Source organism: Camelus bactrianus, chromosome 23 (assembly GCF_048773025.1).
Source record: "Camelus bactrianus isolate YW-2024 breed Bactrian camel chromosome 23, ASM4877302v1, whole genome shotgun sequence".
Classification (NCBI taxonomy): Eukaryota; Metazoa; Chordata; class Mammalia; order Artiodactyla; family Camelidae; genus Camelus; species Camelus bactrianus.
Window position 1 is genome coordinate 42,118,586 of NC_133561.1, and position 25,786 is coordinate 42,144,371.

At 35.8% G+C, this 25,786-nt stretch overlaps 1 protein-coding gene across 1 annotated transcript; it reads right to left on the bottom strand.

Moving 5' to 3' along the window:
* Nucleotides 1-2,222: 2,222 nt before the first annotated feature.
* Nucleotides 2,223-25,554, bottom strand: LOC141574832 (uncharacterized). The gene is made up of 13 exons (XM_074352102.1): nucleotides 25,495-25,554; nucleotides 22,712-23,572; nucleotides 21,147-21,232; nucleotides 20,747-20,866; nucleotides 20,513-20,641; nucleotides 19,206-19,271; nucleotides 18,338-18,401; nucleotides 16,921-16,988; nucleotides 14,831-14,962; nucleotides 13,371-13,478; nucleotides 11,399-11,513; nucleotides 10,959-11,021; nucleotides 2,223-8,731 (listed from the first exon to the last, which is right to left on the bottom strand). The coding sequence occupies exons 1-3, from the start codon at nucleotides 25,552-25,554 to the stop codon at nucleotides 21,224-21,226; spliced, it is 930 nt and encodes a 309-aa protein (XP_074208203.1). The 3' UTR covers nucleotides 2,223-8,731; nucleotides 10,959-11,021; nucleotides 11,399-11,513; nucleotides 13,371-13,478; nucleotides 14,831-14,962; nucleotides 16,921-16,988; nucleotides 18,338-18,401; nucleotides 19,206-19,271; nucleotides 20,513-20,641; nucleotides 20,747-20,866; nucleotides 21,147-21,223.
* Nucleotides 25,555-25,786: the final 232 nt, after the last annotated feature.

Consider the following 25,786-nt stretch of genomic DNA (forward strand, 5'->3'; position numbering starts at 1 on the left):
ACACCGGTGCACAAGGAAGAGCATGTACACACTGGCATCACCATAGACCACCGGCAGGATCAGGATCTGTAGCTCAGAACAGAAACTGCCAACACCTCAGGAACTGGCGCAAGAGGAGGACCTGAGTGCCCCCTGAAACATTTCTGGTTTTAAAAACATACTTAATTAGGGGGAAGTGATAAACATTTGATCCCTTCAAAATATTCGGTTATCCAAGGAACAACAGCACCTCAGCATTGTAAGAAGATTAACTCAGTCGTCAATAACCATCACTATAGGTATGAGAAAACAGTGTAGGATTTACAAAAGTGTCTCAAGGTCATGCAGGTCAGAACTGAGAACCGTCCAAAGCATGGGCTGCATAATAGCCTCTCTAAGCTACCTGAGGCTTGGTCTGCTCCTGACACAGGGCAGATGGTTCTGAGAAAACCACACTCCTCAGGGGACCCCAGGGAGTTGACAGAGTTGAGTTTGGGTTCCTGATCATCTTCTAAGTCTGGAATTTTGAGATTCTCCTGCACCTGTCCTTCCTCCAGAACGGAATCTGATTCAGGAGGGATTCCAAGGACTGAGGCATGTGCCAGGCAAGAGAGCAGGCATGGCTGGATGAGAGCATCGCCTCATCATCATCAACTGAGAGGCCAGGGCACTGAGATTTCCAGTGATTTAGCATCCTGGCTGGGAGGGGTCCTGTGTTCTACAGTGAGTTCTGAGTATCCTGCACCACCCTCGAGGACCTGCAGGGCGCGCGCGAAGCCAGCGTGTCTTAGGTGGCGGTGCGCATGCGCAGTACGCGTCAGCAGCCAGCATCTTCCTTGGGGGCGGAGCTTGTTTCCCTCAGGACTGAGCGGGCGGCGCCATGGAGGCTCCGGGACAGCGCTGCCTGCGTGTCCGCGGGAGGAGGACGCTCCCCGACCGCTGTCTGAATTTACGCCGGTTTCCCACTGCCTGAGCCCGCTTCCTGCCGGGGTGTGTGTGGACCTGACCGAGCTGGGGCCCCGGCCGGCTGGGCAGGAGGGGACGGGTGCGCTGGCGGGCCCGCTTCGACTATTCTCTTCGCCCGCCGGGAGCGGGTGAGTGTCCGCGCCCCCGGTCCTCACCGCCCGGGTCCCCGCTCCCCCGTGTGAAAGGAGGTGTGTACACCAAGGGTCAGGAGCGGGGACGCGGGTGTAATGGGAAAGGGGCTGAGGAAGTACTGAAAGAGTTAAAGAGAAGTGTGTAAAATCACATTATGTTAATTTTTACATTTTAAGTGTGTCAAAGTCAGAGTTTATTATGCTTTTAATTTCTTGTCTTTAAAGGAATGCAATCATTTATTTTATACTTAAAATATGATTCTCAGCTTACCTCGTTTTCAAGTCAAAATACTGCCACGGTTGACATTTTCTCATAATTTAGTGACAATCTTCAACATGTGTGAATATAAACTCATTGAAAAAATCTTGCAGCTTTCCATGTTGAGTAGTCTTGTTAAAAATAATATCCAGGCCTTTACTAAATCATTACAAAAATATAAATTTTTTTGAATCACTTTTAGAAGTTCCACACACAGTGGTATTTTTAAAACACCAACCACTGCATAGTGCTTAAGACCATTTAAGATGAAATATATTCAAACCTAAAACTTTAGAATACTCAAAAGGCAGGATAATGGCTGTTTTATCATTGCAAATACATTTTTTTCTTCATAAGTGCAAAATACGAAGGTATTCAGCTAAATTTTCTATATCTTTATTCAAAAGGTGAAATTAGAATATAATCTCATTTTTTATTTTAAGGCTATTTCCCATAATAATTGGTATTTTTATCTGTAGGATCTTAATTGTCCATTCATTTGTTTTTTCTTTTGGTTTATTTTCTTTAACAGAGAGTGCATTTTTGTGTCTTGTTAAGAGTTTTAATTCTCCTAACTTATTCCAAGAGACTTTCTGACACTGATGGTAAATAAGGGGAGAGACCTTATAGTAACTGTGCATCTTTTATGTCAGCACATTGCGCTTGCTGATATGATTTTACATTAGATTATAATATAATTATTTTATTTGATTTACATATATACTAATACATATTTTATATATGTACACACATATATGAATATCTACTAAATGCCATTAATTTGCATGGGCTGGTAGCTGATAACATGTGTTCTTTCTGACCACTGGCTATTCTTATGTGTGTCTAACTTACTTCTTAGAACAGATGCTAGAACATCACACCTCTCATTATACAGTATTTTAAAGGTTATATTTTATTTTACTTATTTTTAAACACTTTTTATTAGGTAATATTCATTTTACAATGTTATGACAAATTCCACTGTAGAGCACAATTTTTCAGTTATACATGAATGTTCATATATTCATTGTCACATTTTTTTTTTTTTGCTGTGAGTTACCACAAGATCTTGCATATATTTAAGATTCCACACATGAGTGATCTCATATGGTATTCCTCTTTCTGTTCTGCTCAACCTAGAATAACATTCTCCAGGAGCATCCATGTCTCTGCAAATGGCATTATGTTGTCAGTTTTTGTGGCTGAATAGTATCCCATCATATAAATATCCCACGTCTTTATCCAGTCACCTGTTGAAGGACATTTTAGGCTGTTTCCATGACTTAGCTGTTGTAAACAGTGTAGAGAAATCAGCTGAAAACCTTATGGGGGTTCCCTTGTAACTCACTCTTTGTTTTCCTCTTGCTTCCTTTAGGATCATTTCTTTATCCTTGACTCTGGCTATCTTGATTTGGATGTGCCTTGGTGTGGGTCTGTTTGGGTTCTTATTTTTTGGGACCCTCTGAGCCTCCTGTGCTTGGATATGATTCCTTCTTTAGGTCTGGGAAGTTTTCAGTCATGAGTCCTTCCCATACCTTTTCAATCCCCTTTGTTCTTTTTCCCCTTCTGGAACTGCTATTATGCATAGATTGGCACACTTTATATTACCCCGTAGGTCCCGTATATTGTTTTCATTGTTTTTTATTTGTTTTTCTCTCAGCTGCTCTGATTGGGTGCTTCCTGTTGTCCTGTCTTCTAGATCACATATTTGTTCTTCTGTATTTTCTAGTCTGCTTTGCACAGCCTTTAGGTCAGCTCTCATCTCAGCCAATGAGTTTACTAATTCTACTTGGTTCTTCTCTATAGTTTCTATTTCATTTTTGACATATTTTATATCCATAAACCCTATTTTTTTTAGTTCCTTCAGTACTTTGATCACTCTTTTTTTGAAACTTTGATCTAGTAGGCCATCAATGTCTATTTCCTTGATCACGCTTTCAGGGGATTTCTCTTGATCTTTTAATTGGGAGTGGTTTCTCTGCTTCTTCACATTGCTCATATCTCTCTGGCACCGTGGCTTAAGGAGTATCAGTTATGTACTTAACCTGGAGATGGTGTGCCCTTAATGATTTTATTGACAGGTCTTTGTGTCTTTGCCCTGCTTCGTGAACTCAGCTTGCTGTTTCATAGGCCTTCTGTTGACGCCCTCATCTGTGCTGCTCTCAGTGGCTGTTGGCTAGCAGATTGTGCCCCATCCTAACACTAGGTCAGGAGCTGAGCTCTTACCCGGTGGGCGGGCAGCTCACTCCCCCTCCTGATGCCACAGTCAGATGCTGTGCTCAGGGGGAGGCAGGTGGGCAGATCACACCCCATCCCAGCACCGTGCTAAGGTGCTGTGTTCCTGCCAGGAAGGTGGGTGACTGCCCACCTGCCCTCTCCTCGTGCTGGTCACTCTGCTGCTCTGTGCAGCTGCCTGCTCTGCCTCGGGTAGGCGGTCTGTAGGTGGGCTCGGGGAAGTCCGCGGAACAGCCCTGCCTACACTCTGTGCCAAATCTGAGCTCCTTGTTTCTCTTGGCAGCACAAGTTCTCTGAGGTGTCAGGGTAGAAAGATCCTCTCTGCCTCGGGCAATAAACAAGTCTCAGTCCTGCCTAGGATGTTGTGGAGCCCCCACGTGCAGATTCAGGCCTCAGCCCTGCCCCCGTCCAGGCACTATGCACAGGAGGTGATGGTAGCTGTGGCTGAGCCCTGCCTCTCTTCTTGCGAGATGTGCCAGTAATGGCACAGGTCTGAGGAGACAAAGGCTACAGCACACCTCGCCCCAGGGCACATGCATGTTTACAGTTTTGTTTACCTTCTGAGTTAAAATTTACCTGAAAATGAAATGTATAAATTAGGTTTTGAGGTTTATCCTTGTATCAGTAGTTGATTCTTTTTTATTGTTAAATAGTATTCCATTGTTTGAATATACTATCATTTGTGTTATCCATTCTCCTACTGATAAATACTTAGGCTTTGGATATCTTTTTTTGCAAGCAAACTTTTTTTAAAAAATGCAAATATAATATACATGCTTAAATGTGAACACATCTTAAGTATACATCTCATTGATTTTTCACAAAGTAAACACATCTATGTAACCTTCATCCAGTCAAGAAACAGGGCATTGCTGTTCCAATTTGGGTTTCTTCCCAGATACTACGGCACACCTTTGATGGATTCACCATCCTAAATTCAGCCACCATGGATTGGTTTTTTTGCTTTTGAAATTTTTGGTCCCGTACTTTCCACTCAACATTATGTAAGATTCATCCACTAGTCTTTTCTGTAAACTTGTATATTTATTTTTATTGCTTTAAAGTATACAACTTGTATGCATGTGCCACCACTTATGGTTATGTATTTATTGTTGACAGGTGTTTGGGTCCTTTTCTATTTGGGGGTATAGCAAATAGTGATTATGAGAATTTTCTGTATGTCCTTTGTTGCTCAGATGTAGAAGTTTCTGAAGGGTACACACATGGGTTACCCTTGGTAATAGGGTGTGGGTGTGTGTGTATGTGTATGTGTGTGTGTGTATATATATATACACACACACACATATATAACTTTCATTCAAAAAGCCTATTTTCAAAGTATTTGTAAGAATTTATATTCCCACTGGCCATGCGTAAAGAGTCCCCATTGCTTGTTGCCCTCAGCAATGCTTCATATCACTTAACAACTAACTATTCTAGTGGATATCTAATGGTGTTCCAAGTGTGGTTTTAGTACGTATTTCCATTATTACTAAAGAGGTCAGCCCCTTTTCATAGCTTATGTGGATTTTTTTGTGTGTGTGTGAAGCACCTTTTCAATTATTTTGCATATTTTAATATTGAGGTTCTGCCTTTTTCTCCACTGGTTTTTGTTCTTTATATGCCCTAGATACAAGTCTTTTGTTGGATATAGGTATAGCAAATATATTTTCCCACCGTGTGGCTTAGCTTTTCACTTTCTTAATGGTACCTCTTGATAAAAATAATTCTTAATTTTACTGAAGTCCAACTTAAAACTCTTATGATTCATGCTGTGTCCTGTTTAAGAACTCTTTGCCAATTCAAAGTCATTAAAATATCTCCTACACTATTTTCTAGATGCTTTATTTTGGTGTGGGATTAGGTTATTTATTTTAATGGAGGTACTGGGAGTTGAACCCAAGAACTTATGCATGCTAAGCACACATTCCACCTGAGCTTTACCCTCCCCCAGATGCTTTGCTTTATGTTTCAAATAGATTTATAATCTATCTAAAATTACTGTTCATGTATGGTACAGAGTTTAATTCAATGCTGTTCCATTGGTCTATATGTCTAACTTTAGGTAGTTATCACATAGACTTAATGTTGTTTACTAAGTCCTTTAATATTGTTCTTTAATATCATCTTGGCTATTGTTGGCTATTCACGCTTCTCTATGTATTTAGAATCAGCTTGTCAAGTTCTACAAAAAAACAGTAACAACAATTAACTTTTGGGGATTTTGATGTGCACATATAAATCTTTGAATCAGTTGAAGGGGAACTGACATCTTTAAAATGCTGAGCCCTCCAATACATAAAGTTGGATTACTTCCCCTATACTTATTTTTATCACTGCTGTAACAAATTATCACAAATTTTGCAGCTTAAAGCAACACAAACTTATTATTTTATGGTTCTGTAGGTCAAGTCAGGAACAGGTATCACTTGGCTAAAAATCAAGATGTCAGCAGGGCTGTATGCCCTTCTGTAGGTCAAAGGAAGAATATATTTCCTTGTCTTTTCCAGCTTCTAGAGTTCACCCACATTTCTTTACCCATGGCCCTTCCTCTATCTTCAAAGCTAACAGCTTTATAGCTTTCTAATCCTTCTTCCAAAGTCATATCTTTCTGACCACAGCTGGGAAAGCTTTTCAATTTTTAAGGACCCCTGTTGTTAGACTAGGCCCATGTAGATAATCCACGATAATCTCCCTGTCTCAGAGTCCATAACCTGATACATCTGCAAAATCCCCTTTGCCATGTAAAATAACATATTCACAGATTTCAGGATTAGAGCATGGATATAGGTAGGGGTCAGTGTGGTGCACTATTCTGTCTATCAAACTGTTTAACATTTGAAGCTTTCTGACAAACGTACAAGATAGAAATCCTGATCATGTGTAGAATGCTTCCGCTGCAAATTATTGGGCACTGAGTTTATTTGAAAGGACTGAAAATAATATTACCACAGGAATGGTTTCCTAATTCTACTGACATTTACTTACTTTATACTTAAATACCCAAAATGGTCAGCCAGGAGTGGGATCTTGGCAAATAAAATAAAATTATAATTCAAGCATTTATCACTGAATTTACTAGCTAATGCTATTTTAGAAACAGACAGAAAATAAAATAATTTAGAGTAAGTCAGATTACTTATATATTAAGTGAAAATTAAGTTTTAAAAGCATGTCTGAATATGGGATAAAGTAAGCATCATAAAATGTAATGTTAATATTTAGTACATGCAAATCTCAAACTCCCAATTTATAAACAAGTTCATACTGTGTAGCACAGGGAACTATATCCAATACTGTTTTGTAGTAAATTATGGTGAAAAAGAGTATGAAAATGAATATATGTATGTTCATGTATGACTGAAGCATTGTGCTGTACACCAGAAATTGACACAAAATGGTAAACTGACTACATATATATATATTTGAAAGGGCTGAAAGGACTATATCTACCAAGAAATAAAATTAGATTGATAACAAACAAAAAAATTTGTTAGTAATATAATGCTAGAAACACAGACACAAAAGAAAATCTCAGGCATACATCTGTTTATAGAGTCCTAGAAAAAATAGTGCCTATGCAAGTCCCTGATAAACATGAGAAAATAGGAAAGGCAATATAAAAGTTCAAAATGCTTTGCTATGTAAGATCTGCAAGGTGACTCAGACACAAACATAAGTGGTCAAAATGTTTATATAATTAATGATAACTTAAAGTAATTGAGGACATCATTTTAAATGAGATAAAAATAGCTGATCAATTTTCGTATTACTAAGCAAGTCATTTCTGTTTATAGTAGGTTTATATTATTTTTATATCTATTTATATTTTATAAAGACATCAACTTAGATCCTGGCTGATAACTGACAGTGGAGCAACTGATTGATTTAAATGGGTAACATAGGCTTATCAGATTTCATATGCTTTAAATATACATTAATTATTAGCTGTCAGGAAGAGTTCAGTTTTCATTTATTCTAACATAGCTGTGTCACAGGCAGGTTACTCTGTATTTACAATGGAGGATCATGATAGATATAAAGATATCAAGCCTTATTGATCTTCATAGGGGTGCTTTTATAAGAAAAGGAGAATAAAATAAGAAAAATCTAAAATACTACTTTATTTATAGTGTTCTAAAAGTTTTATCTTATTTTTATTTTTTACTGAGTTATAGTCCGTTTACAATGTTGTGTCAATTTCTGGTGTACAGCACAATTTTTCAGTACTTTATGAATATACGTATATTTGTTTTCATACATTTTCCCCATGAGCTACTACAAAATCTTGAATATATTTCCCTGTGCTATACAGTATAAACTTGTTTATCTAGTCTATATATACCTGTCAGTATTTACAAATCTTGAACTTCCAGTCTGTCCCTACTCACACCCTGTAAAAAACTATTAAATCAACATATATTTATGAAGAACTATGAAAAATGGAAAACTATAAGTTGTTTCTTTAAATTGGAGCAAAGAGAACTACTTTAACTGGGAAAATAGTTAAAATCTGGCAAGTTTTATGATTTCATGTTCACCCCTGACAGCTTTTCTTTCCTCCTTTCTCCTTCAATCTTTTTTGGGCCTTCTAAAGAATTAAATTAAAAAAAAGAAAAAAAAAGAAAATTAAGAAACAGCTTTGCATCTACAATAACCTCCTAAATGGAAAGATTGTATACTTTGTGAAAAATTTACAGCTGCCGACTTATGATCTATGTCTCTGTCCACACTGCCTTACTTGTTAGGAAGGGTCTTAAAAAAACAAAGTAAAGAAAAATAGCAAATTATAATGGCTTTTACATTTTAAATTCTTTTCTATGTGTTTACAATCTGCTCTATCATGAGTTATTAAGATAAACATTATCAGCTATACTCTACTTTCCTATCATGCATATTGTGACTCTGAGAAGCACGCACGCTCTAACTTACAATCTGCAGGTGGTGTACAGGTTAATGCAGTTCTTTTGACAATATATGGTTTTGTAGTCTAGTTGTCTAACTACTACATAATGGAAAAGATGTAGAACTACTGGTATCACTGCCCTCGGCCTCTGTCACCTACCTTAAAAATACCTGGAAAAGTAGATTCAAAAACTCATTGGCAAGAACATTTTTCACACTCCAGATCTGATATTCCTCTAGAGTTAATATGGCCATTCTGAAAGAGAAACAATGTTTAAGAATATCTTAAATCTTCATCTTCTTATACTATTTGAATAAAATCTGTTTTATTAAACTTGCAATGGTCATTTGTCTGAAAGAAAACTAATGATTTAATGTAGATGCTATGTGTTCATCTGAAAGAAGGCCAGCAAGAATAAGTTCAAAAGTAACCAAACTCTGAAGTAGTGAGTCATAACGTGGGCAATTTATCACCAAAAATCTTCCTCCAGTAAGACCTGGGAAATAATTCACAGTATCTTCTGGTTCAAGGTGAAGTTTACTAACAGAACCCACAAAAGGTTCTGGGTAGAGAAAAAGGACTATTTACTAACTTTGAAAGCATCTTTCCAAACTATCTGGATTATGCACTTTGACCCTAATAATTTTCTACGATCTTCTTTAAAACATCTGGCAATATTATTAGACTTCTTAAGAGATTTAAAAGAACTAAATATATATAATAAATGAGTATCTATATTAACATTACCTCAAAATAAATTTTAACATTAATTTCACAAGTTGAATAAAGAAGTATTTTTTTTTTGGTGTCATAGTGTACCAAAAATTACATTTATATACAGTAGACAATATTTCTTGGCAGGCAAAAATATAACCAAATGCTTCTTACTTCATGTTTTGAACAATCACCTTAACAATCCTAGATGAATAATAATGTTCTTAGCTTTTATTACTAAATTATATTTTTATTATCTAATGATTTATTATTTAATGATATTTAATAATATTTATTAATAATGATATTCATGTATTCATTCAATATATAATACCATTTATTATAAGAAAAGATTTTAAATCAGTGTGATGGTAAGTATTGGCTTTCATGATGCAACTTCCATAAAAGTATATTAATACCAATGTAATGGTACAAAATAATGGGTAATATTGTCACAGTCTAGTCAACAGTGAATATGGGTAATAGGTTTGGTTGAAAGGTCCAAATTCTAATCTAAATTTTTACCATTTCATTATTATGGTTACACGGAGATGGAGCAGCTAAATGATCTTTTTTTAATGTTCAAAAAGTACAGCCATAAGAAGAAACTCGGTCTTACATAAAAATACACAGCAATGATAACCTCCATACTTATCAAATACCCAGAAAAAAGGCGATGGAAATTGTATCACTACATAAGGTATTTCCTAAAAATACTTTCCTATGTTTCTGTTTTCATATATACCAAATAGAAATGGCTACCTTAGTTTTGGGCAGAAAAGTAAATGAAGACGTTTATCTGGATTCCCAAACAAAGATCAAGCCCTGAAAAATTCATTTCTATTATTTATTTCTATTGAGTGTCAGTTAATAAAACTATGATGATTTTTTCTGGATTTGTGATTGAAAAAAAAATGTTACTTATTTTTCTAAGCCTGTATAAGACCACTATGGTCTACATCTTACCATCTGCTACTTGGTACATGTCAACATTTGAATAGAAAGGGTCAAATTAACTCATATGTGTCTCACATATATGGATTATCTTCAGTTTCACATGGATACATAGACATTAAGGCAAACCTATTATAATATCTTCAATAAATGTTGTGAAACTAAAAATATTCAAGGCTTTATTCTTTGTAAAGTACATGCTTGTTTCTGCTATTATACACTTATTCTGGCTGCTATTAAAGAACTTAGGACAGACCCTCACCAATATTATTGAAAAAAAATTTTTAAAACTATATACACCACCTAGATTGAGATAAAAAATAATTTACATCATCACAAATATCCTATGGTCCTTCCCAGTTAAATCACCCATCTCCAAAATCACTATTGTAACACTTATTAACATTAGTTCTGTCTCTGTTCTAGAACTTCATATAAATTGAATTGTACAACGTGTTCTTTTATTCTGTGGCTTCTTTTGCTCAATATAAGTTTTGTCTTACCATAATGTATTAAAATGGGAGAAGTAAAGATTATAAATTACAGATGTCAAGGGCCGTCTCTACTTAAATTTTATAAAATGCCTAGCTTATAAAATATAATGTTTTTATGTAAATAACACTTAATGGAGTTGTTTAAAGGTGGAATGGGCTTTCTTTAGGGACAACCTGGAGGTATTGTAACCACAGGTTCAAATAAGCATTTAGCAGGGATGATGTAGAAGAGATTCAAGTATGTATATGTAAGGTATGTATACCAATTCAGAATATAATGTATTTTTATAAAAGAATAAATTAGTTTCTGCTGGACTCACCTTTGTGGTATCATGCGCATTCTATGTGTCTTCTACAATGTAGGATAGATCCACATGTAATTCCTTTAAAACCAGAAACCCAAATCAGTAGTTAGGAAAGAGAAGGTATCATTTTTATTAGCCAGTAGCTGAAGTATAAAGTATTTTCGGGCAACTTTTTTTTTTTTAATTACAGAAATAGATTGCTTGTTTGCCTTAAAAATTTATGACAATTTTCCAGTGGTTTCATTTTTTTTTTACATAATATATTCAGTTTATTAAATTTTCTAAGGCAAATTCTCTTCCCAATTTTGCATCTTTGGCTATGAATATTTTGAGTAGCATAATATAGAACCTAGAAGAAGTAAGAAAACTTTTTCTCAAACTCTTTTAAAAAATTCTTCACTCTATGTTCCTGTTGGAAGTTTACATGCAAGAAGATGTATACAATCAGATTTTACCAGGGTATCATCGGTGCAGTTGTCCTTCCAGACCTCTAAATGTGCAACCACGTGTCTCTCAGGTCAACCCTAGAGAGAACTCCATCACGGTCAACATCAAATACCTTGAAGCAAACTAAAGAAAAGAAACTCTTATGGAGGGAAATTACTTTCATATTCTGAAGTATAATACATTTTATTACAAGCTGCCCTAGTAAAATTACTTAGTTCCTCAAACAACTACATTCTGGATTAAGTTCTTATTTGGAGGACACTGTGTCCTTAAACTCCTTTGAACTTGTAGGAATTCCTGTACACTTCACAAGTCTCTCTCCTTATATCATTAGCCAGCTTAGAGAACCCTATCCTTCACCTAATCTAAAGTTAAATTTCTTGCAAACTGAAAAAGAAGGGCCAAGTTACTATACAATGTCTCACAGATTTTCAGAAGGTAATTCAAGCTTTTAAATTAATTTCTAATATTTAAAACTGATCACTTCAGAGTTGATTCTTACAATGCTGAAAATATTCCATCTACATTAAAAATCAACAAAAAGCTGGTACAGTCAGCCCCCTGTATCCACTGGTTCTGCATTTACAGTTATAAACAATAGATCAAATATATATATATATATATATACATAAAATTTCCCAGAAAGTTCTCAAAAGCAAAACTTGAATTTGCTATTCACTGACAACTATTTACATATCATTTACATTGTATTTACAAATAATTACATTGTATTAGGTATTACAAGTAACCTAGAGATGATTTAAAGTACACAGGAGGATGTGCATAAGTTATATGCAAATACTATGCCATTTTACATAAGGAATTGAGCATCCATGGATTTGGTATCTGAGGGGGTCTCAGAACCAATCCTCAGCAGATAATGAGAGATGACTGTATAAATATTTTGCCTCTCCAGTGTAATTAATGTGCACCCAATATTTTTGACTAAGAACAATTTCAAATCTTCAATGAAGCTTATATACAACAAGCTAAAAATCCGAAATATCAGCACTTTGCTATTTAACACCTTATCAGCAAAATTGCTAGTCTATTTGGTTAACTTCCACTAGTCCACTGGCAAAATAAAAATTAAAAAAAAAATTTAAGACAATAATTAACCTCAATTGAGAAACAAAGACTTCAGCCTCTTTAATATCAGAACTTTAATGTGAACAAATAATCTATGACAAAGCCAGGTTAGAGTAATGGTATACTATCAGGGAAGATAAAAGAAATCTAAATTTTTAAGATTAAATATTTATCTACTTCACACAGCCGTGTATTAATTATGCTATTAAATAAATGAGTGCATCACAGTACAACATTACTAAAGAATATTGAACTATTAAGTATCATACCCAAAATATGCAGTATTTGTGAAGCTGTATTTTAGAAAGATGCAGTGATAATGACCCTAGTGAATATATAAGAATTAGTTTCCAATTAAATGTAAACTGCTGCATTTTCCTAAACAAATATGGTTAAGATTTATTAATGTAATATGCTTATAAATTATGCTATAATATTTTAGCTAGGTTTAAAAGATAAATTTACTATTTAATAAAATTGTTTTATCATAAATTTAATTTTGCTAATAAAATATCAATATACACAGTGATAGAAAATAAGTTGGAATTCAAGTTAAGCATGACAAATTTTCTATATAGACTACCAGAAAATATTTTCTATATGCTTAACATTTTAAAACACATCATGACTGATGTAGTTCATTTATCATGAATTGTACATTCACCTGGAAAATCAACTATTATTAATAACAATGGTCTTAAATTACTCCACAGTAAAAAAGAACAGATGATTGAAACTTTACACTGACCTCAGTAAAACCTGAGCAAGAGATTGCTATTTGCCAAAGGGATGAGAATTCAGGCCTCAATCAGTTGATTTTTTTTCATGAATGGATGCTAATTTTTTTCTCTGTATATAGCTTCCAAATTTTGTGATGTTTAACACACTTACATTTCTGTCTTTCAGCCAGAGGTCCTCTGCAACAAGCTGATAACCCACAGGATATCTCCTTAAAATCTATGTGGCTGTCATGATTTTCACCAAAAGCATTAAATAAACCTGTAAAATAGGAACACAGAATAAATCACAGCCAACAAACTTCCCGTTAATAACGACATGCTTGTGAAAGGAGGCATGACTCGCATAAACTGACGTAGTTTTTAAAGTTGTCAGTAGTTTCCACTGTCTTAGGAAGTTTTTTTTTTTTTCCCCCTGGCATAATTATAACCAAAATTTAACTTCCTAAAAGAAAATACTATCATTTAGTGTTTGGTTTTGTCTGCCTACCTGTCTCTATCTTATATTAATTCCAAAAGTCAAAAGTGATTGTAGAATGTAAAATATAAAAATATATTTCAAAAATTTAACTGGAAAAAAGTCAGAGACCACAATTATCCTAATTTGGAAAGACTAAGAAGAAAAAGGAAAAAAGAAGAAAAGTTGAACTCTATCAAAGATATACTGTGTTGTTATTAACAAGCTTCATACAGCTCCTTCATGAAGCAAAGAAAACTATAACACACTATATTATAAGAGAAAGAAATTCTGTACTGCAGTCTTCATTGTACCACTTAATCTGTATAAATAAATATATTAAATTTCAGAAATAAAGGGCAATTTATAATCTAATCCTGTGGTTTTTAAACTTTTCATAAAAAATAAATGGAATCATTTTGTTTTCAAATGAAATGATTTCTCAATCTCTAATTCTAAAAAGGTAAAAAGATAACTGCACTGCTGCATGCACAGTGGAAGCCCTGTCTGTTCTAGCTCCCCTAACAAATATTTCTAAAACTTACTAGAAACCTAAAGAATACAGACTATTTCAAGACTCTAATTCTGTGCCCTCAAAGAGCAGAAAATTGAAGCTAAGAAGTAGTTTAATGACTTGCTAAAAGTAAGAAATTTTTTTAAAAAGGTCTGAATCAGAAGCAGAACCCAAGCTTTCAGATTTCCAATACAGTTTTTGTGATTATCACCCACAACTACTCCTTGTAAACCTCATTTAAAATATATATATATAGTAGTGAAAAGTTTGGAGCTAAGTGGGGACCTTAGAGATGGTCTAGTCCAGTGGTTTCTTAATTTTTTAAGGGTGGGGGAAGGATACAGCAGTGGAAGCTTCTTCTATATAAAAGAAATACAATAGACACTACTCATCTGAGGAAGAGGTGGGGTCATGTGTGGAAGCTAGAGCTTTGCCTATTCAGTGTCCACCACCCTGACCCTGCACCAGATGCTGAGGCACCGCACTGGAGCACAGTTTCATAATGATTGTCTTGGTCAAACTGATTTTATATATGAGAATATTCAGGTGCAGAAAGGTAAACCGACTTACGCAAGGCTCCAAAGGTGGAACAAGGCTCACGTGTTTAGCAAAGAACATTTGTAGAAAATAGAAGGATTCCCACCTTCACTCAGGGATGGATGAATTGGTGGTGAAGCCAATGGGCCAAATGTCTCTAAATCAAATCATCCAGTTCGGGATTGAGCCCTCAGCAACCAATAGCATTTCTCCAGATTAATGATGTCTGATTCCTCCACTGACAATCAAATCAAACAAGATTATAAAATCTCACTCTTCTCTTCTGAACAATTAATTAGTTTATCCTGATAATGTAACTTCTAAAGATACATTTTAGTTTCCCAGTTAAACTGTTAAAAACCTACCTAAAAAAAAACTCTGAAAGACAAATATATTGTATCTAAAGTGGCATGAAAATTAAATTCAAATTAACATAAAAGAGGCTGTAAAATGGGAAAAAAGTATGCAGTTGCCCATTAAGCAGGCTGTTTAATTCCAACATGTAAAATAATAAACTAAGATATTTATTTTTTGCTTCCCACTCTTTTATCTGTATTCACTTTGGTGATTTTAATCTCTATCTTGGATTTGAAAATTCTTGATCATAGTCTCTCCTGGCTACACAGGTAACACACTAATAGCAGAATCTATGTTTGAGTTATCCTGTCACTATGGTAACCACTTACACATTTAATACTTATTAAATAAATGTACAAAGGGGATAGACCTAAGCTTCTCCTTCTTGGCCCTAAAATTCTTACTACCCCTCCTATAAAGGCAAGAGCCTCCTCTGTATGACAGAGTGTAAATGTATCTCCTGAGACGGATTCCCAAACAAAGGCTGTCTTTACAGTGTGCTTTTAGATTAGATGTTTTTATGGGACATTTCAATAAAAGGATCAAGGACCTAAGCTTCCCAGTATGGTGGGATTTGTGATGGGCATGGGAGGATGCTCACTTGGGAGGATGAGATGTTAAAGACACTAACAGTGAAAAGGACAGGGCAAGATGAAGGGCGATTGGGAAAGAGGACCACAGAGGTGTGACATCTACTTCCCACTGTCATCTAAGTGATACCTACTTGAAAGAAACATTTCTACAGTTAAATTCTATAATGGGGGGTTATTTAAATGAAGCACACATATACTCAATGAGTAGATCACATAATTTTTAGAGATTCAGAGTGCATTAGCATTTTCAGAGTACTTTTTACATCAATAACTAGTATTTATAAATTCCTGTCTGCTAAATAAGTATGTGGAATTATTTCCATTTTGCTTTTAGACTTACTACAGCTTAACCTATTCACTGCACTGATACAGAGTAATTTTTCTAATGAAAAAAAATGGTAATGTACAACCTTGTTAAAGATTCTTTAATTTCTCCATCACCAGATTTATGAACATTTAGGCCTATGTTTCAGGCCCAGTTTCTTACCAGCTTTTTCACCAACACCTTACATTTAGGTTATATTGCATTACCCAGAGTTCGGGAAATGTTCTTTCACACATCCACGTCTTTATTAGGTCCTGTGTCCTCTGAGGAGAATCATTCTCCCCACTTTCACATCCTTCAATTTTACAGCCTAACCACTAATCCTTCTGTAAACACCTTCTAATGCTTTCCAACCTCACCAGCTACCCGAGGGTCTTAGCTTCTCTCTTCCACAACTGTCCTCCACTGTATATAGTATCCAATATTCAAGTGAAGTATGAGTCCTCATTTACAGGTCTGTGGCCTCTCTAGATTACAAAGTATTTGGATTCAGTAACCTTGTCCTTTTATCACTGTTGCTGCTAGAATTCATTTCATAGGACCTGATACATAGTAACCACACAATAAATACTTGCTGAATGAATGAATGAATGAATGAATGGCCAAGGCAATCTTCACAGCCAAGGCTTCCCCATCCCAGCTCAGTATTCTTTCTTTTATATCAAAGAGACTCTGCCCCATGAAACAATAGACCGTGCACATTTTAACAAATGTATACAATTATTAGGAACTATTATTAGAACAGAGACTATCACTACTGTTCTCATAGTTATGTCACATAAGTAGTGTATTAAAGCTCGTTCTGATTTGTTATTTATACAAATCAGCTGTCTGTCACCAGTTTAAATATTAGTAATTTAGAAAACAAGTTATTGATTTATCTACTCATCAGAAAACATTATGACAGATCTATTTACATACCTCTTTTGTCAGTTTATATACCAACTGGAAAAGAAGTGGTGTACAGTCAACTCTGAAAGTATAATTGCCTGCAAAATAAATAAGAGAGTATTTTAATACCTCCAAATGGACTTCAAACCTGTATTTAATTCTAACTTTATTTTCTAATTATAAACAATATATAACAGATTTCAATATGAAGGCATCATTCCTGGAGAATTAAAAATAAGGTGGACCCTACAGATTATCATATTCAGTGAAGTATGTCAGACAGAAAGGCAAATATCAAATTATATCACTTATATGTGGAATGTAAACAAACAAAAAAATGATACAAATGAACTTATTTACAAACCAGAAATAGACTCACGATACAGAAACGAAACTATGGTTACCCAAGGGGAAAGGGGGAAGGGAAGAGATATGTTAGAGTTCAGGAATAAGATATACACTATTATATATGAAACAGATAAACAAGGACCTACTGTATAGCACAGGGAATTTAATTCAGTATCTTATTATAACCTATAATGGAAAAGAATCTAAAAAAAGTGTATGTATATGTATATGAATATGTATATGTATATGTATATGTATATGTATATGTATATAACTGAGTAACTTTGCTGTACACCCGAAACTAATATTACACATCAAATGTACTTCAGTAAAAACAATAAATAAAATTTTAGAATAGATAGGTAGGTAGATAAATAGACAGACAGACAGACAGTCTGGCTAAAACTAAAACACAAGGTGGAAATAACTCTTCAGGAGCCAGAGAGGCTGCAGCACACACTCGGGATAGGAGACTGCAGTGGCGGACTCTGCTGCTAAGGCCGCAGCTCCTGCAGTAACAGGGTCATTGCTCATTACGGCAGCAGTACCAAGGGGTCTATGGCAAAGGAAGTGGTAAGGCCATAATGTTCATGTTTTTATTCATTCATTCAATTCAATATCAAGACTTTAGACTAGAGAGTGTCAGTAACTAACATGTGTCCTGTGACACTTACCTAGAAATAACCATAATACGATGAAAGCCTACAGATGCACATGTCACATGTCAGGGTAAAAAGGAAGTCTGTAGTGGGTGATTATTTCAGAGTTGTTCCAATACATACAGGAACTATTTCTGTATGAAATACTTTAGCCCAACTTTTAAAAATAGCTCCACAGGAAGAATGTCAAAAGTACAAAAGTTTTAAGTAGTAATCCAAGATAGGCAAATGGTAAATATACTAAAGAAATTAGGATCAATAGCTTAGTTATGAATCATATTGATTCATTTGAATCATAATAATGTTCTCTCTGGTAAAATGGAAAAATGGAGGTATTATTGAGGCATCTCATAGAAAGAGGATTATCCTAGTTTATGAGTTGGAGTTGATAGACTTAAATACTGGTATACTATTTAATGACAATCTGAAATAAAATTTACCTTCTGTGTATGAGTCTGCATTGATATATGCAACCTCTCTCTCCTGGAGTGTTTTCACATTCTCCTGTAGTTGAAGCAAAGCAGTCACTTAACTCACAGCATTTACAATTGTGGAAATACAAGCAAAACAAACAAATTAATTCAGTAAAAGAGTGGTTTGCAGATACCATTATAAATCAAATGCCTATGCCTTTGACCATCATTTTAAGAAAATACTATTAACTGCTTGATAATATTAATGCAATTAAAACAAGAAAGAAAAATATTAGTGATGCTGTAGCCACTTTTCATAGCAACAGCAGGGAGACCCAGAGGAAAACTGCCCCTGATCCCCTGCACCATAATATGAAGGGGGAAGGCTCGGAGATGCTCAGCCTCACCCTGGATCTACTGGAAGAGAACTGCTCAAAGTAAGGCTTGGAAATCTGTATTTTTAAAAGGTGTCCCTGGCAATCCTTAAAGACATTAAAGTACGAGATCCCTTGACGTTGGGGATCCAAGTAACTTTACCATATTAAAAGTGAGGAAGTTGGAAATTTGATTTATCAAGAATTTTTTGAAAGAGAAGATATTGATGAAAAAGAAAAAGAAAGGAGGGGAGGATAGAGAAAAAACTAGAGGGAGAGAAGAGTGGCTATTAGGACAAAGACAAGACATTTCTCTCTCACACATACATGCACACACGCACACACATTCTAGAAAAATACAGCAGAAGACTAATGCCATCACACACATGGGAATATGCAGAGAGAACTCTTTTCTTCTCTCTGTTTTTCTCTCTCTCTCTCTATCTTGCTACCTTATAAGAGCAGTTACAGTAAAAATATTTAAAGCTGTGAGTAGTCATCCCACAAATGAGAATTCTTACCTCTGCACTTGGCCACATGGGACAGATGACAGCTGAATCTGCTGCAGAGTTTCCATTATGACAGAGCTACAGTAGAAATAAAAAAGATTCCTTAACTATATGTAAAGGTAAATGTGCTGCTGAATATGATCAAGAAGCTAGTAGAAAATGGGAAACAATATTCAAATTGTCTTTTAACTCACATGAATTTAAATTAATGAAAGGCATATTATCTTGTATCTTGGATTTATTTTATCTGTATTTTAAGCTGCTTAAATTACAGAAAAACACATGTATTTCTATATACATGTATTCACAAGAAATTACATATTTCTAAAAGTAAATGACCTTAATGAATAAGATCTAATTCATCTAAATAAGTGTATTATGAAATGCATGTTCATAACACCAACATAATAATACTTTGCAATATAAATGGAATCAAATGTGATACAAGTAACTGTGATTTTATTCCCATACTTATTTGATTCATATTATTATTTTAAAGTATGTGGAAACGAGTCAGAAGGAAAGCATTTTAAAAACCAGTCACAATGTTAAGAAAGATATGACATTCTTTAAATCAATTCTATAAAATTTAGACTCATAAATGATGAACAAAATAGAGGATAGTCACAGGAAAGTGCTTTTTGGTGCACCTGCCTTTAAAAAAATACACAAGACTACCATGAACATGTAAGAACTTAGAGTTACTGGACAGAGAGCCTAAGGGAAGAAGACGAAAGAAGGGGGCCTATGAGAGACACTTTAAAATAAAGCATTAAGAGCCAGTGACAAATGAAAATTAATCATAATTGAATTAAAAATAAATCCTTGAAATTTTAGAGTAATTCAATTTACAAAATCATTGTATTATACTTCCCAATCAGGCACTTTTGTAAATGGTAAAATATACCTATGGTTACAATTTAGTATGGAATCAATAAAGGAGAGACTATAATCAGAGTATAATCATCTTAAAAGAGCATGTTGTTTTCCTAGATAGAAGAAATCCAAGGAAACTGTAAAAACTTGAAAATTAATGCCAAGGATCTATATCAGATTTTCAATAAGCTAATTCACTTGTCAGAAGCAGCTTCCTAGGTTTGACTATTTTCTGAGCTTATAGATTTTACTTACTTATCACAAAACAAATATAAATAGAAACTAAAATATTTTAAAAATAATGAAAAAATTGTTTTGTGCTTAGTAATTGTTTGTTTTGTTTTGCCAAACTGATGTAAAAGCAAAAACAAACTCTATTTCTTATAATTTCCTGAGTATTTATCCAAATTAAAACAATATCAGGTAATAATATCTGTGATTACCCTGAGATACATGTTGACCAAGAAGATACGTTTTCTGTCTCAGTTACATCAGCCCATTTGTGGAACACAGAAGTCCAAATTTTTCTGCATCCCAGCTGGCAAAAATGGTAGTTCTTCTCGGTCTCCAGCCTGTAATCATTGTTAACATACATGGTTAGGTACATCAGCCTAAAAACAAAGTAAAGTTCACTCAAGTCACTTTCTGTCATCACTTGACAAGGAAACATTATTTACCTCTACTAATCAGTTTTCCAAAATTCTGGACAACTTCTTATAAATCAGCAGTTCCACTGGTTAGGTCAGTACCTCCAAATACCCAGAAGTCCTGATGATCTCCCAGAATAACACACTTGTCTGGAAAGGAAGGCATTCAAAAGGATGACAACTTAGAATGTATTACAAAGAGCAGTAATTTATGTTTTTAAATTAAACTTCCTCCTGCTTGAGTTTCCTCCATAGAAAACCATCAAGGTAGTGTCTCCTTTTAGAATTTACCTTTTTTTCCCACATTTAATTATATCACATCAACCAGGAAAAAAATATTAAGAGTTGATTAAAATTTATCTTCTCTTACTCCTGTAATCTTTGTAAAAACAAAATGTTTTAAGACATTTTAAAAAATTCACCAACTCACCAAGTTTCACAGATCCTCAGGTAGTTCTGATTACATCTTAAATGCTTGTGATTTTCTTGATGTTATGAACATGCATTTTAACCTTCCTAGAATTTCACAAAGGGAACAAATTACTTCACATAGAGCATTATGTCTAACAGGTTCCTTCCAATGTTTTATTATAAGTCTCAGAAGTACAGAAAACTGTTTAATAGGATGATAAATTCCCATATGCCCACCACCTAAATTCAATCATTTTTAATACTGTTGAACTATTTGCAAGCGAGTCACGCAAATCATGACAGTTCTCTCCTATGTATTTAAGAATGCACCTTACAGTGAGATTAAAAAAAAAAATCAGTATTTTATAATTTTCCTCCCTCATAGTTCTATTGTTGGTATGTATTTAAACTTCAAAATTATTCAACGTGAAAAAGAATCTTGTTTTTAGCAAGTTTTTAAAAAAAATTGTGTTTTTGTCCATTTAGAGCTCAAATCAATTAAGGGATATAAGCCCCAGGTGCTTTTTTTGATATTTTGACCAGGGAAAATTTCTGTTTCTGACTTTTCTCTTAAACTGTTACTGAAGCTGCATGCTCTGTTTTCCTTGTGTCTGTATGTGTCTGTTTATAAATCACATTTTTCATTGTGTACCTCTAGAGGGTATTAATACATGAGATAATAAAGTCTCCTATGTTAAAGGAACTCCGTTCTAATTGAGTTAAATAAATACTTTTTAAAAAATTCTTATAAAAAAATTGAACTTCTAATACCTTAAGAGTTCTGAAATTTTAAAACAAGCTTCTTACAGAACTTATAAAATACTTGCAGAATCCAAATTCACATTGCTAAGGCAAATCATTAACCAACAAGGCTCATTTAACCATTTTAGTTTAATAAAAACAGCTATCTCCTCTCTGATTCATCAGTGTGAAGTTTCACTTTCCCTCTACATTTCAAGCCAGTCAAACTAAAGTTCTGATCATGCCATGCTGTTTCCCAACCCTGCAGAAGCTGTCCTCTGCAGCTGGCATTTACTGCCTGTCTTGATTCCTAGGAAATCTTACTGTTTGTGTAAAATTAAGCTCAATGAGCACCTGTTCCATGGTCATGCCTCCTTAACACCAGTGCTGTTCGGGGTTAGTAACAGTAACGACTATGATGGTAAGCGCACGGGGCCATGTAGCAGTTAAGCGTTCACCACTGTGACCATCTAACCCACCCCCACAGAAGTGACCGGTGAACTTCACTCCTTTCCCCCTTCTCTCCTACTCCTTCCCTTAAGTTAACGTAGTGTTTTGCATGCAAAGCGTTTTGACAGTTATCTGAAACACTGTTTTAAACCGTCACTTGAAAAGGGAAGATAAAATGTTACACCTGGCCCGGATGAGGAGACGGGTTGGAGTGGCCCAGAGGAAGCCGAACAGGACCCGCGGCCTCGGATCACAACATAGCCCCGTTCCTTCCCGAGTTTCGCAGCCGGGAAATCTGAGGCCTGGGGCCCGGACCACCTCAGGGCCTTCGGGGGAGGCCGAAAGAGGGACGGAGACCCGCGCAGGGCTGGGGAGGGGCCCACAGGGACTCACCGTCTGTGCAGCGGCTCCTGACCCACGGCTGGGCGGGCGTCGGTGGCGGTTGAGGCTGTGGTGCCAGCTGAGGGGGCTGAGGCGGCGGCGGTAGCGGTTGAGGCCGCAGTGCCGGCTGAGGGCGCTGGGAGGGCGGCGGCGGCGGTTGAGGCTGCGGTGCCGGCTGAGGGGGCTGAGGCGGCGGCGGTGCCGGTTGAGGGGGTTGAGGCGGAGGCGGCGGCCACGGGAAGGACTTGAGGGACTCGAAGGCCTTCGCCAGCTTTTCCAGGGTCGCCATGGCGGCCTCCCGCCCCGCGTGGTCAACCCCCGGAGTCGCCGGGCCGACCGGCGGCTCTGGTCAGCAGCGGTGGCAGTGAACGGGGCTCGGGGCCGCCAGCAGGTGCGGACCCCAAGCGCGCGGCCATCTTGGAGCCGTCCCGACAGCCCCCGCTGCGCTGAGTCCTGCCACGCTCCGCCGGTGGGGAGGGGCCGGGCCGCGGGATTGATAGCCAGAGGCAGCGGCCTCCGCCAATGGCTGCCGCTCCCGCCCCTTGGGCTCAAAGAGCCGCCACGGCTGCTGGAACCACTGCGTTCTTCCCGGCGAGGGGTGAGGGGTACTGCAGGGAGATCGGAAGGGCGGTTCGGGGGCGGGGTTGCGTGGCACGGCGAGGAGGTTGGGGAGGGCGGTGTGACTTGTGATTGAGGGTCTCTCTTGGCTACGGGCGTCCCCGGACGATGCCTAGCGGGTGGCGGGGAGGCGGGACAGTGGGCTGGCAGCCCGAGACCCCCGCGGGGCGCTAGCCCACCCCGCGGCGCGGGCGGAGGGCCGGCTCGCCGGACAGCCTGCTGTAATATGCTGACTGTTATATATTTGGCCTTACCCTTGTTAGTTGCCTCAAATCACTCCTTGTTCACCTTCATGATCATTACCATAGATATACTTCTTACAATCCTCGTACTTACTATGTTCCCTCATGCTACAGGGCCATACACATGCTATTCTCACTCTTAGAAATAATCTTTTGCACATCAATCCCCTACTCCCCTCAAGAGATTTGCCTATCTAATTCCAATCACTCTCAGTGCTCAGCTAATTTGTGAATTCATAAAGCGCATTACATTAACATAATTTCTTAACACCATGTAATTCTCCTTTATCACATTATTAAAGTATACTTTATAATAACATAAAAACTCTTCCATGCATGAAGGTAGATATTAAACAATTAAGTTCACAGTATAAAGTTGTAAGTACATATACTGTATATTTTGAAAAATGTTAAGGAATAACATACTATAGTTAAATTCATTCATAATTTTTCATAGAAATATGGGAATATTTATTCCAAGTTGGATCATCACTATATGTGTGTGTGTATATATGTATATATCTCTCATCCTTCATTCACATTAAAAGTTCTGATAAATTATTGCCAACAATTAACTTTTATACCCAAAATTACCAATAAAGGAATAGGAAAGAAGGGAGAAAAGAAGGAAGGAAGGAAAGAAGGAAATTGAGGGGTTTTAGAACTCTTGAGATTGAGACATATTAAAGACTCAGATTTGTACACTTATATATGATAATTACTTTCCTGAAATGATATAAAAACACAAAGAAAACTGAAAGCTAAATATAAAGTTATTTACAACCCAAATTTGAGGTTAATTTATATCTTCAATTGATTTGCATTTTTAAAAATTTAATATTACACTGTTCCATTGCTATAGTATAATCAAATTCATAAACAGAAAACTATATATGATATATACACCCTCTCACCATTTATAACATTTCTGAAACTATTTTTGATGTAGAATATTTTATATTTAAAGTTTTTATCATTGGAAAGGCTTTGAATGTTTTAGCACTATTAGATTTAATTTACTTCATCATATTATTTTTTCCAATACATGAGAAATAATATCTTACATGGTTTTGATCATTCTTTAAGTAGTTTGTTAATATTGTGTAATAAGTGAATTCATGGAATGTTATTATAGACTTAGACATTTTTTATTTGAAGATGTCATCTTTTGTAGTATAATATTAAGGCCATTATTGTAGGAATGTGAAGGAGTCAGACATTGCTTTTAGTAAAAACATCACTCTAAAGGGCATATTGGCAATAGCAGCATGTGGTTAAGATCATGTCAATTTTTTGTAAATCTTTAACAAATTCTGAAATCACTCTGGTTGCTTACAAATTAAAAAAACACAATTACTTGCAGGAAGAACAAGGCTATAGTCACTGCATGACAAAGGAATGCTGCTTAATAAATAAGTGAGGAGAAGAATTAAGTTTAATCCAAGGAAAGCAGCATTCTTAAAATATTTTGGATTGATTCGAGGAACAGGGATTTTATGATTATTTATTTAGCAGAGTTTATATAGACATTTATGTGTGTGTGTGTATCCTTCATGTCTGTATCAATTCAAATAAGATTTTGCCACAAAAATAAATTTTAGAGCCAAAAATACCAATCAAAAAGAAAGAAGAGGGAAGGAAAGCAGGAAGGCAACTTATCAAAAAATTTCGTCATTATTTAGAGTAAAGATCTATATCAACTAAACATTTGTATTGTGATCTCCACTTTCCACTAAAACTTATGCCATTTACCTATAAATATAAGCTTTTATTTGCTTCTACAATAAATAATACATAAATTTAATGAAACTGCAGCTCAAAAGAAGGAAATAGCATTAGAAATTCAGTCATCTAGCGCAGTAGCTAAAGCATGGGTATGACCTGACTCTTAGCAATCAGAGAATAACCAAGAAAATGTGCCAAAGTGTTGGATACCCAGATTTGTTCCCAGGGCAGGGAAATAGGCATATCAATATAAGTAAAAGAATATACCATGTTTAGAGCTTAATTATAATGCAAAATAGATATATATCTATATCTTTTTCAAAATGTTAAATTTAAAAGTGGACCAGAAAAAAATATAAACAAAATTACTTCTATAGATAAAACAAAGAATAGCCTTGTCTTCTTCTATTAAAGACTGACTAGCCACAAAATATTATGGAAATAGCTATAAAGCTTTGAGGAAAAATATTATAATTCTATAATTGTGTTACCACTAAGGTTG